Below are 17,573 nucleotides of genomic sequence, written 5' to 3'. Positions count from 1 at the left end.
ACAAAAACAGGAGTAAGTACTTCAAGAGGGATAAGTACCTCTGCCCCACGTTTTCTTATTCTTGAATCAAATTTCAAAGGATTCTATTTGAATATTTCAAGGAACTTTTAAAAGTTTCTTATTGAACTTTAACTTTTTTCCTCCATTTGCTCCAACAGTGTCCAGGATTCTAACATAGATCATTCCTGTAACATTAACAGTATCTCAGATATCAAGATTTTCCACACCTTCTGGCGTGCACTGTTCTTATTCAGAAGAATGATGATCTTTTTGCTTTCTTCGTGCATTCACTTCATTACCATGTTACGGTGATGTTCAGAGCAGTAAAATCAAGTGAATATCCATCATTTCCAGATGTAAAAATCCAGTGTAAATATGATAAGAATCTAGTAACCACATGGGAGCGATCATGGGGAGATGTTTTTTTTTTTGCTACCCTAACTAAAATAAGCATGCTTGTTGGAATCAAAAAAATGACCCATAATTTGGAAACAAAATTCAGAGCTCAATGGGCACTGTGAACTGGAGTTGCTTCCTGTGAATTACAGCCTCAAATTCCTTTATTTTGTGGACCAATGCACATCAATAAGTTGAAGATTACCCAACCACTTCAGAACTTTTGCCAGTGTAGTCCTTGCTTTAGGATTCCAGTTTCAGCAAATTTTGGAGATTCTCAAATTTTGTGTTTTTAGTGATTTTCTTAGGGCTCCACTGTTTAGGGGTCCCAGGTGCACTTAACAACAGCCAATGGAATTAGTTTTAGGAGAATTGGATGAAGAGTTTTAATTCTTCCATTTTTTTTCCCTTTGTCCTTGTGCTTCTCTCTCCCTCCCGATTATGTGCAAGTTAATTAAAGCTTGCACCAGTAGTCCAAAAGGCATTTTCCTTTAATTATGCATTGATGCTCCTTTGAGTGGTTGGAATGGTTTTTCTTCAGTAGATGAACATTGCACTATTGCCTCCAGTGCCTCCACTTGAGATGCAAGGTACTCTTTAATAATTTCTTTGGCACGAGATCTTGGATTCTTGGTCTTGCAGTTGTCTTTCGTCAAAAGATGTGGCTGGTTCCACCTATTAGAAGAGGACAAGTTGAAGAATAGAGAGATATTTTATAGAAGGGCTGCAATCTATTCTTACCTCATCCAAATCGCTGCATGGTAGGTCGTTCTAATTTTGTTGAAAAGCTAATGATGCTAATAGTACAAAGAGTCGAAACAATGATCTAACACCTTCCAAAGTGATTAGGTACTCTGAGCATCTCTTTTTTATTGTGTTGCTACCCAAAAAGAATAGGAGGACAAGTCCTCCAAGCAAGGTCCAAGCATTGCTACGTAAGAAAAGAGGGTTATAGAAGTTTGAAAGTGGAGCCTTTACCATTTGACAGCAGCATGACAAACAACAAAAGAAGACCCACAGAACAGCCTATCACTCACTGTTTCTTTGTTGACTCTTTTCCGTTATCTTCAATTGTATTTAAGATTATTGCACTTATGCATGCTCAATCCCTTTATGAAACTTCACAACCCCTCACTTGAAAGAAAAGAAAAAGCAACACCAAACCAATAAATAATCTCCATCTCTTTGAAGATCCTATTATAGATAGAGATGGAGAGAGAGAAGGAGAGAGAGAGATGTCCACCTCATTTGATCCCTTACAAAGACGAAGGAAATGAAGTAACCATACCGTCCATATTGGTTGTAGCTGTTAGGAGACCTTCTCCACCAAGCGACCCTTGCATTTGATCCCAAATAAGAAGGCTGGAGTACTGTTGTGAGTCCACCCATTCATTCAGCTCTTGCTTCTCAAAGCACTCTTTACTTGTGTCCCCATCATCTCCCACACAACATGGTTGTGCCTCCATGGGCACCATGTTTCCCATGCCATCAACCAAGGGTGGCAAATAGGTTGAGTCCATGCTGCACGAGAAATTTAGGAGAGGGGACAGTGCTTGGTCTTGAAGTTGACTAGGGTTCCACAAGCTGGAAATTAGGGTTGTGGCATCTAGCTCATCTCTTGCACTGCTTCCCGGGCGGCTATCACCGGCAGTGGTGTCGAACATGAAAATAGGACAATGAGTGTGCAATCTGTTCTCAGGAGCCGGCCTTGTTGATAAATTTTGATTGATGATGGCATCCACTTGATCAACAGAGTTGAACCTTGGCTGGACTAGCTCTATACTTTGTGGACTCGTTGATGGAGGTGTGGTAGGCTTTTGTAACTTCTTTTTGATCCATGAATTCCAATAGTTCTTGATCTCATTGTCGGTTCGTCCAGGTAAATGGCTTGCTATGTGTGCCCATCTACAAAAATCCACCACAATATTGAATTATTTAAAAAATGTAAGCTTTAAAAACTAAGTCATTTCAAAACACTTGATGTAGATTTTTTTTTTTTTAAAAAAAAGGCAATCGAAAACAAGCTTGCACCAATTTCATGCAAGCCAAATGGATGTTAAGACACCTCAATTTGAGATAGAAGATGGTTTCCGTGCAAAGCATATAAACATGCGATCATCACATTATCGATATCCGATTCTTGTATGCAAGACATGAACAAAAGGAATAAAGTAGTGTTTCTCAAACCTATTTCCAACAATGTTATGGAGGCTGATAATTAACTTCTCCTCCTCTGGTGTAAACCTCCCTCTTCTAATGTCAGGCCTCAAGTAATTGATCCATCTCAAGCGGCAACTCTTCCCACATCTTTGTAGCCCTGTGTAACAAGCACAAAAGGAATGAGAGCCTTATAGAAATGTCCTACTTTCCTATCATGTATCTCAGAGAGAGAGAGAGAGAGAGAGGACCAGCTTTCTCTGGGACTTCACTCCAGCAGCCATAGCCATGGGTGGTGATGTATCTGATGAGCTTCTCATCTTCCTCAGGAGACCAGAGGCCTCTCTTGACCTTCTGTTGGTTGCAGCAGGAGTGGTGACCCATGCCTTCAACTTCTTCCTCTTGTTTTCTCTGGTTCCTCTTTGTGCTTGTCTTCCTCTTGAGACGTTGGAATTGGTTGGAGGGCTCTCCCTATTTATGCGAAAAGGAGAAGAGTTGGCTCCTCCTCCTCCTCCTCCTCCTCCTCCCCTCTCTCCCACCTCTCTTTTGAGCAGTCAGTCCCCTCGACAATTGCACCGGATGGGCCCTACCCCCTTGGTCTCCTTACGTTCTATCTAACCCTACAGCGACTGGGCATCGGACACAACCCCGTCCTTCCCTCCCTCTCTCTGTGCCCGCGCGCCCCCACCCCCAAAACCTCTCTCTCTCTCTCTCTCTCTCTCTCTCTCTCTCTCGTGCTAGGTAGACTGGTCCTAGTTTACCACTTCTACGTACACAGAACCAATACTGTGGCGATCAGCTGGAGTTCAATTATGTACGTAGGAGGTGTTGTGATGTCTAAAATTAAACAGTAAGCGGTCTGCCGACAGGTAGCAAGGTATGACAGCTATTTTAGCCTTTAAACAATACCCACCATTTAGTCATTAACTTGTTTTAGTAGCTGTTACGTAACAGAGACAGTTGCTCCTATTTCATAATTTCTTTACTAAACTCAATAAGATCTTCGAAACCAAAAAGCTCCATTATTGCTTGTGAACTCATTTAAGAAAACCATTCAAAAGGGCTCACGAGAACTAACAACTGATATTTCCATTACAATGGAAAAATAGCAGCTTCAGATGGAGCTGTTATTTGAGGAAATCAATTTTTTTTTCTTCTTTTGTACAAGAGATGTCAGTGTTGTCGTTGCAACCTTGATGAGTATAGCCTCCCCATAATTCTCTTGATGAGTATAGCCTCCCCATAATTCTTTCTCAAGGACAGCTAATACGCATCTACAGTACCATCCTTTGAACATCAGCGCCGCTCTATCCTAGATTTCAAGGATCGTATGGTGAACAATCTAGTTCAACTTTGGAGTAACAAATGAAAAGATTGACCTGTTCCATGCGGACCAATATAGCTAGCCTTGTTAGCTAATTTGGTGATCCTCCATTGTCAAGACACACACAGCGCATGCTAATTAAGAGATGTGTGTATACTACTCCTAACTAACTACTAGATGTAGATTTTGCTATAGTACTCCATTAGTATTATTTTATTATAAAAAATATTTAAGATATTATATTATCATTATTTTTTTATAAAATAATATTTTATTTTTTAATTATTTTTCGTAGTTTCTCCTGACCGCTGCTCTCTTTTCCACCGTCGCATGCTGCCCCCGATCCTCCACCTTCTTCGCTCGTCTCTCCATTGCCACCCACCCTCCCCCATCAGCACCACCCATGGCTTCTCCGTGCACACTCCACTCCCCAGTGCCATCTGTAGCTCCTCCGCACCCCCCCCCACGCTTGTCCGTGGCTTCTCCACCCTTGGTCACCCCACAGCATAAACCCTCTCCCCCTACGCACCCGCAGGTCCTTCGCATAAGGTCCCCCCTAGTGGTACTTGTAACTCCTCTAGCCACCCTCCTACTCGCGACTTCTCCGCCCATGGCTCCTCCACCCCCACTCCCCCTGCAGGCGCCTGCAATTCCTCCCCCACCACTGCCGCTCTCTTCCCCACCCTCTTTCCCCTTCCACCGCTTAGGCCAGCCACCCCCTTCCTCCTCCTCCTCTACCACTCGGGCCGGCCGCCCCCTTCTTCCTCCTCCTATGCCGCTCAGGCCCACTGCTCACCTTCCCACCACTTCCGTTCGTCTTCCCACCGCTCTCTTTTTTTCACTTTCTCTCTTCTTCTGTCATTCGGGTTGATAGCCCCTTTCCTCCTCCGTCGCTCATGGCTGCCTCCCTTCTTCCTCTTTCACCACTTGCCTCCCCATCGCCACACGCCAACCTCCGGTGATGCTCTTTCAAGAAGAACAAAAGAGAAAGGAGGGAGGGCTGTGAGAAGGAAGGAGTGCGACTTCCAAAAATACTACTACAAAAAAAGATTATGGCAGCACTTATATGACAGTGATTTTTAAAACTACTGTCATAGATCATACGGCAGTAGTTATTCGTAACCGCTACTATAGGTCATACATACCACAGCGGTTTACCGTAACCACTGCAGTAGAATAACCTACCACAGCGGCTTACCATAAGCACTGCGGTAGGCTATCTACTGCAGTGGCTATTCATAAACGCTATGGTAGGTATGATCTACCACAGCGGTTACGAAAAACCATTGCCGGAGATCAGACTTACGGCAACAGTTACGATAACCATCGTGATAGGTCCGATCTACCGCAGTGATTCGTAATAATCACTGCCATAAGTCGGATCTACGATAGTAGTTCATAATAACTGCTGTCACAAGTCGGACCTACAGCAGCGATTACGATAACCACTGTGGTAGGTCTGACATACCGCAGTAATTCATAATAACCGCTGCCGTAGGTCGGACCTACCATAGCGGTTATGAACGATCGCATGATAATATGATAGATAGAGACTATCGATAGGTCTAAAAATTTATGATGATGATCTCGATGATATTTGTAGCACACTAGCAAAATTTTACTTTAATTGAACATCATTAGCATCAATTTAGCATGAAATAATTTTGACCATTAAATGAAAAATGAGGGATCAAGAAGCCAATCAACATCCGATTGAAATGATTTTTTAGATAAATGATCTTTGTTAGTACTTTAATCATTTGTACGGTGGTGATCATAAAATTTAAATTATGTATATATGTTGAAATCCACTTGAGCACATCTTACAAAAGCACAAGTACAATTACTTAAGGAATTTAAGAATGAGTAGCAAACGATATATAGTTTTAGATCATTCATAGATGCATGGTTTGAATTTTATGATTATCACCATACAAATAAATAAAGTAGTAGTAAAAATTATTTATCTAAAAAATTATCTTAATCGGACATCGTTTCGTCTTTTGATCAGTCATTTTTTATTTAACGATTAAAATTATTTTATGTTAAATTGATCATAATAATAATTTTTTATTAAAATAAAATTCTGATAGTATGTCATAAATACCACTGAGATCATTGTCATAAATTTTTGGATCCATCAGTGATCTCTGTGTATGAGATCATCACATGGTCGTTTGTGGCTGTTGAAATCAAATTTTAATAATTGTCATGCTTAGGACTATCAAGATAGTCTTTTGTGATAATATTTTAATATTAATTATTTAGATAATAAATAGTAAAGATGTATTTGAAATTTGATTTCACTATTATAAGTTTACATAATCATCCAAAATTATTTGTAAGTATCAACTAAATTTTTTTAAAATTTTAATTTAAGGGATAAAATAATATTTTTTTTACAAAATCATTATCGTAGCCACGTAGATCTCGAAAGGTTATATAAAATTATAAAAAAAATTCACCTAAATCCAACCTCTGGATCCAAAATTATGGCCTTTAGAAGGAAAGTGAGAAGAGTATAAATTTTAAAAAAAAAGATTAAAGCACAGAGGCAGGGATAGCTCATTAGTAAAGTGAAGCACCAAACCTAAGCAAGGGCCTAAGTTCGAATCTCACAAGGGGCATTGACCGCACATTGATCGTTGTTGACCGCTCACGGCCGACTGCTCGTCGGTGTATCTTTCGATATGCTCCTTCGATTCTCGAACAGATTATTCCTACATATTTCATTCGATGAAATAAAGCTATAGACATCCTTAGCCCATCAATTGTGATTGTATCACGGATGGCATCTCAGAAGCTCTGAGATCGCTAGCTCAGAAGCCTCCGCACGAGGGTTAGGTTGAATTTTTAACCCTTACTGGAGAATCTTTATAATCGTATTGTGGACGGCATCCCAGAAGCTTTGAGATTGCTGGCTCAGAAGTCTCCGCACAACCTCCTCCATATGCATATCACTCCAAGTCTGGGATGTCGAGGTCTATGAGGACATCGAAGAGTATCGAGCCACTGGAAGGTTGAAGCTATGGTCGAATCCTATGATTCGGCTCCTGCTCATCTCTTCGGTGATCTTGAACCATCCCTCAAGGTCAAGGAGGGGCTAAATGGATGGGTCATCATCGTGCCGTGCAACAACGTACTCCGCATAATCCGCTTACACAGTTCAGAAATACATTAATTCTAATATATATTTTAGATCCTGTAATAACTTAATAAATATGGTTTGAAATTTTTATTGCAATCTGTCATGACCTAGAATCTAAGTAATCACTAATCCTTTTAGACTGGTGTGTAGCCTCCCACAACTGCAATTGGCCTTATGGATGATCCAACTACCGTATCTATAATAAATAAATAATAAAATTAAATTAATTAAAGTATAAATATAAAAATTTTTACAGTTCTGGTGAAGAGTTTTGGTATAGAATTTTTACCAGTCTGTTGGTCACAATATGTGTGCCAATAGAGCTACCCATGTGCCTGATCAAATCTTACTGGACAGTCTGATTCTGTTGGATCCTCTGCCGCCTATTAGAGTATTCCTCACTGCTCCACTAGTCACAGATAGCCTCCCATACGTCCGTCCACATCTAATTATCCCTATAGGAGCTCCAATCTGATGGTGATTGGGAGCCGGAATACTCGATGGCAGATTGTTTAAGGTTGTAGAGGCCATCTCGGAGCCTCCGTATGGCTACCTCATCAAAGGTTTGATGGCCAGCCTCATCATCCTGAAGAGTCTCGAATAGATAATACTCCTGCAAGATAGAATTGAAGCATGTATTAATAAGTAGAATACAAATATACCATAAATTTAAAAAGTAAATATTTTTGACTTATCCAAAGCATCTCCCAGGCTGCATGACAAGCTCCAGAGGGCCAGCTTGAGAACTCATTCACCAAGCCCGACATCAAGTATCGGATGTTGCCGGTAACCACACGAGATACTCCAGGCTCTCTAAACATGCTATAAAATTGATTTTGAAAAGAAAATATTAACTCTAGAATGGCTAACTTTTAAACATATTAATTAAAATTGTAGTACTTATGAGTGGCTATGAACATGGATGAGCTCTTTATTCTCTGACTGAGTTGGAGGTACCACAAGCCAAACGGATCCTCGACCATGGCTCTGTGTCTGAGAGTCAGTCATTGCTACGTATGATTGTGGGGTCACTGGTGACCCCCTACCATCCGAACCTGAGTGCAAAATATCTAATATAAAGAATGTTATATTAGTTAGCAAAGAACAAAATAATATAAATAAAAATATCTTAAGTATTACAATTTACCATCTAATATGAGAGGTACAAAATCATGTGAGCTGGCCGCATGATCGCTCTCTCCTCGAGAGCTCTCTCCTCAGCTGGTATGGCTTTGATCTCTTGAAGACATGATATATAATCTCTGAAAATAAAAATAAATAAATATATCAAATTAATTATATAATTATAGATGGCAATGCAAGATTTAAAATGATACAAGATAAATAATTAAAATGATTCAAGGATTATATACTTAGCATTACTCATTGGCCTCTTCAGATGTCTGGTATCCTTCGAATTCTTCTTTCGATTCTTCCTCTTTTTCCACTTCTTCCTCTGCTTTCACCTCTTCCTCTTCTTCCTTTTCTTCCCCTTCTTAGATAAGATTGTCCTTTAAAATAAAATCAGTTGGATCTACCTCTTCATATTGGCCATCATGTATGAGAATTTCTGAAGCATCCAACTCGATATCTATTGAAGACTGATGAAATCCTAATGTTTCATCCTCCTGAAATTATTCTGATAATTGAAACTCTTCTTCTTCTTTGAGCACGTAATTAATGGCTCGAGACTTAACTCAACATATAGCCCACCAATCTTTTCTTCCTCTCTTCTTTGATGGAAAAAGAATATAATACAATTGAACAGCTTGTTAAGCTAGCATAAATGGCTTGTTGATATATGTTTTTGATCCATATTTGATTTCAATAAGCCCATGCCGTAGATCAATCTTCGTATAATTTTTGTTATCGAACATTGACACTTAAATAGAATGATACTATTACCTCCAATGTAGGTCATCTTGATCACTTCTTCAAGGATTCTATATTAGTCACTCTCCGCCTCTTCCCATCAGCTACCTTTTACACATACACCGCTGCTCATTGTGCTTTTATGATTTTCATATTGTTGGGTGTAAAATTTGAAACTATTTACGTTACAGCTATTATAATATATCACATATTTTGTTGGCCTATAACTTAATGGTCTCAGCTTCTTTGGTATAGATTTGCCCCTTTGCATGACCTACGTATTATAAAAAGAATAAATTAAAAAAAATTAAAATATATAAAATGACAATGTATGCTTATCAATTGATGGAACTAACATGCAAAGTTCTGTGAGCATTGTGTAGATATTTCTTCGTCACTTATCCTCAGGTTATCCCGTCTCAACATCTCATCATATTACCTAAACATACATAAGATAAGTATATTGAAATAAGTGATTAAAGAGTTGGAATTGTGATGGATACTTATAGGATATATAGGTCGACCTCCTTGCAGTTTAGCAAAGCATACATCTCTACCTGTTGAAGTTCTGTATCGGAGAAAATTTGATGAACCTCATGCCCAAATTCATGAGTGGGATAGGCAAATATCCACTACCATCATCATTTCGACCTACTTTAGTCAACTTTGTCTACATATTGGGATTAAAGTAGTTGTTAGATATATGTCCTAGAAGTCAATCGGACTGACACATTAATTTTTTCTAAGATATAATTTCATATTTGACCTAATTATTTAGAAAAATTAATTACCATTCATATAGTGTATGTGTCCATGAATTGTCCAATGAATTAATAAGATGATGATATATTTTTTCAAAAATTGAGAATTCGAAGCACGTGTTATTGATGGTTAATTCATAAACTACTTTCGATCATAGGATTATCACAAGATCATGATCGATCTAAATAGGTTGGTGCATAAATCGCTTCTTTATAAATAGATGAATCTCGAATCTATAGTGTGGAGATACTGAGTGAGAGTGTAGGTGATTGTTAGAGAATAACGGTACTGAGCGTGACCCACACGAGAAGTCACTTGGATGTCTACTCAATTATTAGTGACATTCTCGATACTGTAGTAGTATGAGTAGTTCTTTGAACTACGGTGCCTTGACTGTTCACAATGAGATTGCTATAGTTTGACTATACCATAACTCGATCTCCTAGCCATATGAAGCAATGAAATGTATGTTGGCTGCAGTAAGTTCATTGTAGGAATAGGATGTGCATATAGATAGGATTTATCGATCTAAGTAGAAAAGAAGAAATCTTATGCGATCGTGAGACTGAGTTTAGAAAGTTTTTGACCAAAGCAAGCGTGAATATTGAAAAAAAAAATTTACGAGAATTTATAAATAAACTCAAATTGAGCCAATCTTGTGTACGATGGATGACGAAATTTGACGAGTTTCTCATAACCTCCATCTTGTCAAGACTCATGATAGAAGAACTGAATCATACGATAACTATATCTAGAGGCTCATTAATTCTATTCTTCTGAATTGTCACTACATACTACTAGATGTCACTAGTGAATCGTAAAATTTGTTGAGCATTATTTTGATGATTGATGATCTTTGATGGATAGAGTTGAAATTATTTCAATCCATTAAAAGAAGTTTCAATGATATTTTGATTGAGATCAAAATATATCTCACTAACAGATAGAATAAAACCTACGAGGTCACACACAAAGAGGTCCTGACTAATCTGGATGTCGAATAGTAATTTCGAATCACAATAAGATTCTATTAACAATTTGATTGATGATTGGACTAATATGTAAAAGTTACATGAAGGATTTACTAAGAGCTAGTAAGTTATAGGAGGACTAATTTATAAATATTGCTAATTATTTGATTTGATCAAATATGGGCTGCATTAAATTAGATTGGATCTGGTTGGATTTGATTTAATTTAGGTTTCTTAATCCAAATAATTTGGACTTAATTTCTAATTGAGTTTGACTCAATTTAAATTCGAATTGGATTTGAATCGAATTAAAATTTTATTAAAAAATCAGAGTCCCATCAGATTGGGACTCTCTCACCTTTATCCATGCCCAAGAGGACCACTCCATCATGCTTTTGCACATGCATGGAGAATAATTTGGCATGAGAATGTGAGGCACAAAAAGGTTGGGGTGGTGGAAAGAGAAGAATCCTTCTTTTTTAAAGACTCTAACCAACCTAATTCAAACCCTAACTAATCCCTATTTAAAAGGGATCACATGGGGTGCCTTCTAATGGATCTCATGGTGATTTTGGAATGCTTTTGGCATGAAGAAAAGGAGAATAAAAAGGAAGAGCCACACAAATTAAAAGGATGGGCCGGCATGAAATGTAGTGTCCTTCTCCTTTAGGACTCCTAACCCTCCCTAATAGTTAGGGATTTAAAAAGGGCACCTCCCAATCTGATCTAATGATCATGTGGCATGCCTCCACATGAGAAATCAGATATGTGCATGAAAAGAAAGGGAGAAGGGTGCAGCACAAGGGTTTTGGCATAAGGTTGGAACTCTTTTTTTTTCTTATAACCAAAGATTGGTTGTTAAGATCTCTTCCTCTCTCTCCCTCTTTGTCCAAGAGTTGGACATGACTTTCTCTCTCTCTCTCTCTTTTGTTTAAGAGTTGGACATAATTTCTCCTCCATAGATGTCCAAGAGTTGGACATAGTTTCTTCTCCATGATCAGTCCAAGATTGAGTTGGATGGGAAAAGAAAAGAAAAGAGATGAGATCTCTTGTTCTTCTTTTCTTTAGATCTTCTTCTTTCTCTTAAGAAGAAAAAAAAAATCAAATTAGATCTGATTTCTTAATCCTCCTACGGATCTCTTTGATTTTCTTGAGAAGAGAATCAAAAGAGGTCAAAGATTCAACAATTCAAGGAACGATCTCTGCAAAAGAGCTAACACCTCAATGAGATCAGGATCTTCTGATCAAATTAGTCTCGTGTGGATACATATAGAGATCGGATACTTATGCGACTTCAAAAAGATCTCGAAAATATCCATAGATTATCGGATTGTGGCTTCAACGAACCATGAAAATATCCATGGATCATCGGATCACGGTGAAGATCTACCTGTGCAAAGATAAAAATAAGATTTTTATTTTGCTTATATCTTGATCTTACATATATGATGATGCCTGGGTTATATTGAGATATGATTTCTATGTGCATGCTTGATTAGATTAGATCTAATTAGAGATTTATTTTAAAATCATTCTGATATAAGGTTGTCCTGGCATAGCGAGGGTTGTTATATTGTATGGTTATACTAGAACGATGTCGAAAAGCTTCTAAAATTTTTTTTCACTGTATGTTTGAAATTTTTTAAATTTCTATACGTATATCGGATCGTCATGTGATGGCATATTCTAATCGTGGTATCAGAGCCATCTCATATTGTAAGATTAAGATTAGATTTCAGATCTGAAATTTTTTTTCAAATCTAAAATTATGAATGATTATAGAAAGGAGATGGAGTTCAAGATCTCAAAATTTGAATGAATGAAATTTATGTGATAAATTTCATGATCTAAAAATATATTTTCAAATCTGAAATTTAGATTATTTTATGCTCATGCATTGATTTCAAGATTTAAAATTGGTTTAACATCTGAAAATCTGATTTCTTATATTCATGAATCCAAAATTCGATATCTAATTTTCATGTGATGTGAATCTTTTTAGATCTGAATTTATCTTTATTATATGTTCATGTATGAGATGATGTTCATAGATAGATATTCATCTTAATGTGATCTTTGATGATATGGATATTTTTAAATAAGAGTAATTTGATTGAATATTAGTTTTATAAATCAATCTAAGATCATCCTGATATAAAGTTGTCCTATCATAACGAGGATCATTATTGAAGGAAAAATCGCCTTTTTCCTATGTAGGATCATCCAGATTTCATCAAATCTGGGATGGAATAAATTTTAAATTTTTATCCCACGCTATTTCAGATCTAATGTCTATTAGATCTAATTTTATTATCTAATATTTTAATTTTAAAATTAAATCTAAAAGTATGAGAAACATAGACATACCTCAAGGGTAATCTAATTACCCCGTAGATGATCGCAGCACTGCCTGAGGTTCTGATGTAGCCACACAAGCGCCTGGCCTCTACCAGTATCCACTCAGGTAGGATCTGGAACGTATTCTCCTCATGATTCTACGCTCCAAAAATTAGATCTAAATCTGATTAGAAAGATCTTCAAAAGTCTTCTTGAAGTTGGAGCAGCAGCCTGTCGAAGAAGTCCTGCAGCCTTCTGTTCCAGGTGTCACCACGCCTTGCACCTATGCCAGATGAACGTCCAACTTCTTGGACATGAATAGGGGAGAAAGGAGAGCAGGGAGGACATAGAGAAGAAGGGAGGGGGCGGCAGTCAATGGGTTTTTTTCACAAAACAAGTTCTGCCCCGAAACCCTGGTGCAGCAGGGTTTATATAAACCCTGTATGCTGTGCAGTGCCACATCATTCGATCAATCAAAAAATTTCAATAAATTTTAGAAAAGTTCTGATTGATGGAGTGATATCATCTGATCACATCAGATAAGAATCTCCATGCTCTCTCCTATGTTGGTGCCAATAATGGATAGGCTCAAATAAGGTGGCACCAAAGAGTCCAAGCTTATCAGGACTCTTTGGATCTTATCCATTTGGGGCGCCCACTTAAATCCAATTGGGCTCATGCCATAATCTAATTATGGCACCCAATTTGATTAGGTTTAGATATGTGGACACTCCACAAAAATCTTCCAATAAGTCCTCTTCAGTTTAAGACCCATATGTCAACTTTTGACAGATGTCCTAAAATAAAATTGGCAGGTGCTAGAAATTAGCAGGTGTTGTCTTAAATTCATCTCATGAATTAAGACAAATCTTTTCTGAGCTAGACAAGCTTCATTTAAACTGAGAAAAATCTTTTCAAGGTTCTCTGGATGAGCCAGATCACATTTGGCTCAGTAGAGACAGAAAAGATTACACGAGGAGAAAGTTAGGCTCAATCGAGTGCTAGCACGATTTTCTTGAACCTAATTGGATCTTATCCAAATCAATTGGGCTAGCCAATTGATGACATCCAGACCCTAACCCTTGTTTGTGTGACCCAGTTAGGTTCAATTCTGTATGGTAATAAGACATGTCGTGATCTCATCATCGACATCATTGAAATTCCTTTCGATGGATCAGAACTCTTCTGATTCAGATAATTAGAATGATCGATCATCAAAATCATTCTAATTGCTTCCAAAATTCATCAATAACACCTAGCAGTATATGGTGGCAACCCATCAGAACTGAAGATGAACCTCTCGGTGCAGCTAACTGTGTGATTGAGTTCCTCTATCATCAGTCCCGACTGAATTAGGGTTAAAGTGAACTCGTCAAACCCAACATCAGTCATATGAATCAATCGATCGATCCAAGTCCGATGTGAAACCCCAATGAAAAACTTTTTTTCATTATTTCACTCTGCTATGGCCATAGACTTAAGGACTCGATCTTTCGATCACCATAGGACTACTCCTCTTATCTATCGAGGTTGATAGATCCCATCTTGATGCGATCTGGTTCCTACAATGAATATGCTACAGCCAACATACACCTCAGAGTTTCGAATGGCTAGGAGATCGAGTTATGGTGTAGTCAAACTATAACACACTCAAGGTGAACCGATGATGTACCTCAGATCAAAGAACTAGACACACAACTGCAGCATCGAGCTAGTCATCGACGAGAAGGTAGATTTCCTTATGACTGCTCGAGGTGGTCACACTCAGTACTCTCGTTCTCAACGAATACCTGTACTCTCGCTCCGGTGTCTCCACACCGTAAACTCAAGACTCATCTATCCTAAGAAAGCGATCGTACACCAACCTTCCGGATCGATCACCATCCTCGTGATGATCCTATGGTTAGGAGCAGTTTATGAGTTAGTTATGTAAATTCATGCCTTAAATTTTCAACTCTTGAAAATATGAATTAACATTCCTACTAACTTAAAGGATGTATCACAGACACAATGTACACAATGTGATAGAAGAATAATCCTTTTATTCATTTATAGTCAAAATTATAATTTTGCCTTTAGATATGTACATGAATGTGTCAGCCGATCTGGCATCTAGGGCACACATCTAACAAACTTTCACTTGACCTAATGCCAATTGGCTACATATCTAAGTCCCATCTTCTCAAGGTGGACTTCGATCTTCTGTTGGCCCAATGGCTTAGTCAGTGGGTCTGCCACATTGTCTGTGGAGTCGACTCTCTTGACCTTGACATAACCCTTTTCGAGGTAATCACGGATCAGATGGAATCATCGCTCTATGTGCTTGGACTTCTGGTGAGACCTTGGCTCCTTAGCTAGGGCTATGGCGCCATTATTGTCGCAGTAAAGAGGTATGGCATCCGATGACACCACTCCAAGCTCTGCGGCAAACTTCTTATACCAGAATACCTCCTTCGCAGCTTTCGATGCAGCAATATACTCTGTCTCCATGGTGGAATCTGCAATCACCGTTTGCTTGAAACTCTTTCAGCTAACTGCACCACCATTACAAATGAACAGACTCCCAGATGTCGACTTTCGATCATCTATATCAGACATAAAGTCAGAGTCTGTATATCCCTGAATCTGGAGTTCTCCATTCCCAAAGACTAGAAACATATCCTTAGTCCTTCTCAAGTACTTAAGGATACATTTCACAAAAGTCCAGTGCTCTTCGCCTAGATTCGACTGATATCTGCTTGTGACACTCACAGCATGGGCTATATCAGGTCATGTATATAGCATGACATACATGAGGCTCCCTATTGCTGAAGCATAAGGGATCTTGCTCATGCGTTCAATTTCCTCAGGTGTGCTAGGGCACATCTTCTTGGAGAGATGAATGCCATGTCTAAAAGGCAATAAACCTCTTTTGAAGTTTTTCATGCTAAACCTCTTTAGCACCTCCTCTATGTACATCTTCTGTGAAAGTCCCAGCATCCTATTTAGTCTATCTCTATAGACCTTAATACCCAGTATAAAGGATGCCTCTCCTAGATCTTTCATAGAGAACTCCTTAGACAACCATATTTTGACTGAGGTCAACATGAAAATGTCATTTCTAATTAGGAGGATGTCATCCACGTACAATACGAGGAAGACAGCTGCGCTCCCACTGACCTTTTTGAACACACATGGTTCCTCCTCGTTCTTGATGAAATCAAACGTTTTGATCACATCATTGAAACGAGTATTCCAACTTCGAGATGCTTGCTTAAGTCCATAAATGGACCTTTGCAGCTTGCAGACCTTGTGATCATCATCACTGGATGTGAATCCAAGCGGCTGTTCCATATAGATATCTTCCTCAAGATGTCCATTTAAGAATGCCATTTTCATGTCCATCTGTCATATTTCATAATCAAAATAGACTGCAACAGCAAGCAATGTGCGGATGGATTTTAGCATGGCTACGGGCGAGAAGGTATCCTGATAGTCAATGCCTTCGCGCTGACTATAACCTTTCACTACGAGCCTAGCCTTGAATGTCTCCACATTTTCATCTGCACCTATCTTTCTCTTGAAGATCCATTTACACCCAATAGGTACAATACCTTTAGGTGGATCTACCAAGGTCCAGACTTGGTTTGAGTGCATCGAGTCAATTTCTAATCTCATTGCCTCTAACCATTTCTCGGAATCGATATCTGATATCGTCTCGTCATAGGTCTTGGGATCATCACCATGAACCCCATTTCTCGTGAGGAACATTTCCTCTACATCCTCTTGTATGGTACCTAGGTACCTTTCAGGAGGACGGGAAATCCTAGTCGATTTACGAGGTGGAAAAGGTTGTGTTAGAACTGGTTCTAATTGATTGGGTTCCTCAGGTTCTTTAGCTCGTTGCTCTTGGGAGACATTCTCCTTGAGCTTAATTATTCTTCCGATGCCACCATCTTGAATAAACTATTTTTCAAGAAAAATAGTATTTCGACTCACAATCACATTGTGGTCTTCCGAAATATAAAAATAGTATCCTAATGACTCTTTAGGATATCCTATGAATCGAGCTCTAAAAGACCTGAACTCTAATTTGTCCATCTGCTGTCTCTTGACATGAGCCGGACAACCTCAAATTCTGAGATGATTCAGACTTGATTTCTTACCATGCCATATCTCATACGGTGTGGTAGGAATGATTTTAGAGAGAACCCTATTCAATACATAAATTATTGTCATGAGATAATGTCCCTAAAGAAAATCAGGGAGGTCCATGAAGCTCATCATGGAACGGACCATATCTAATAGGGTCCGGTTTCTCTGTTCTGAAATCCCATTGAGTTGAGGCATTCCAGGTGGAGTCCATTGTGAGACTATGCCATTGTCCTTAAGATAATCTAGGAATTTTCGACTAAGGTATTCACCTCCTCGATCTGATCGAAGAACCTTAATGGACTTTCCTGTTTATTTTTCTACCTCATGTCTGAATTCTTTGAACTTTTCAAAGGCTTCAGACTTGTGTTTCATTAGAAACACATACCCGTACCTAGACATATCATCGATAAAGGTAATGAAGTAGACAAAGTTGCCTCTAGCCGGCACATCAAATGGGCCGCACACATCCGTA

The 17,573-nt window shown here is 38.6% G+C and overlaps 1 protein-coding gene across 2 annotated transcripts; it reads right to left on the bottom strand.

Moving 5' to 3' along the window:
- Positions 1-292: 292 nt before the first annotated feature.
- Positions 293-3,057, bottom strand: LOC105059478 (transcription repressor MYB6). 2 transcript variants are annotated; one of them, XM_073250090.1, is made up of 4 exons: positions 2,805-3,057; positions 2,584-2,713; positions 1,685-2,301; positions 293-1,071 (listed from the first exon to the last, which is right to left on the bottom strand). In XM_073250090.1, exons 1-4 carry the CDS (start codon positions 2,935-2,937, stop codon positions 1,049-1,051), a joined length of 903 nt encoding a protein of 300 aa, XP_073106191.1. In that variant the 5' UTR covers positions 2,938-3,057; the 3' UTR covers positions 293-1,048. The 2 variants fall into 2 exon arrangements, with proteins under 2 accessions (XP_073106191.1, XP_010941078.1); XM_010942776.4 differs by lacking the exon at positions 293-1,071 and having other exon boundaries at positions 1,507-2,301.
- Between the last annotated feature and the right edge of the window lie 14,516 nt (positions 3,058-17,573).

Source organism: Elaeis guineensis, chromosome 16 (assembly GCF_000442705.2).
Source record: "Elaeis guineensis isolate ETL-2024a chromosome 16, EG11, whole genome shotgun sequence".
NCBI classification, from domain to species: domain Eukaryota; kingdom Viridiplantae; phylum Streptophyta; class Magnoliopsida; order Arecales; family Arecaceae; genus Elaeis; species Elaeis guineensis.
This window is presented reverse-complemented; position numbering and strand designations above follow the sequence as displayed.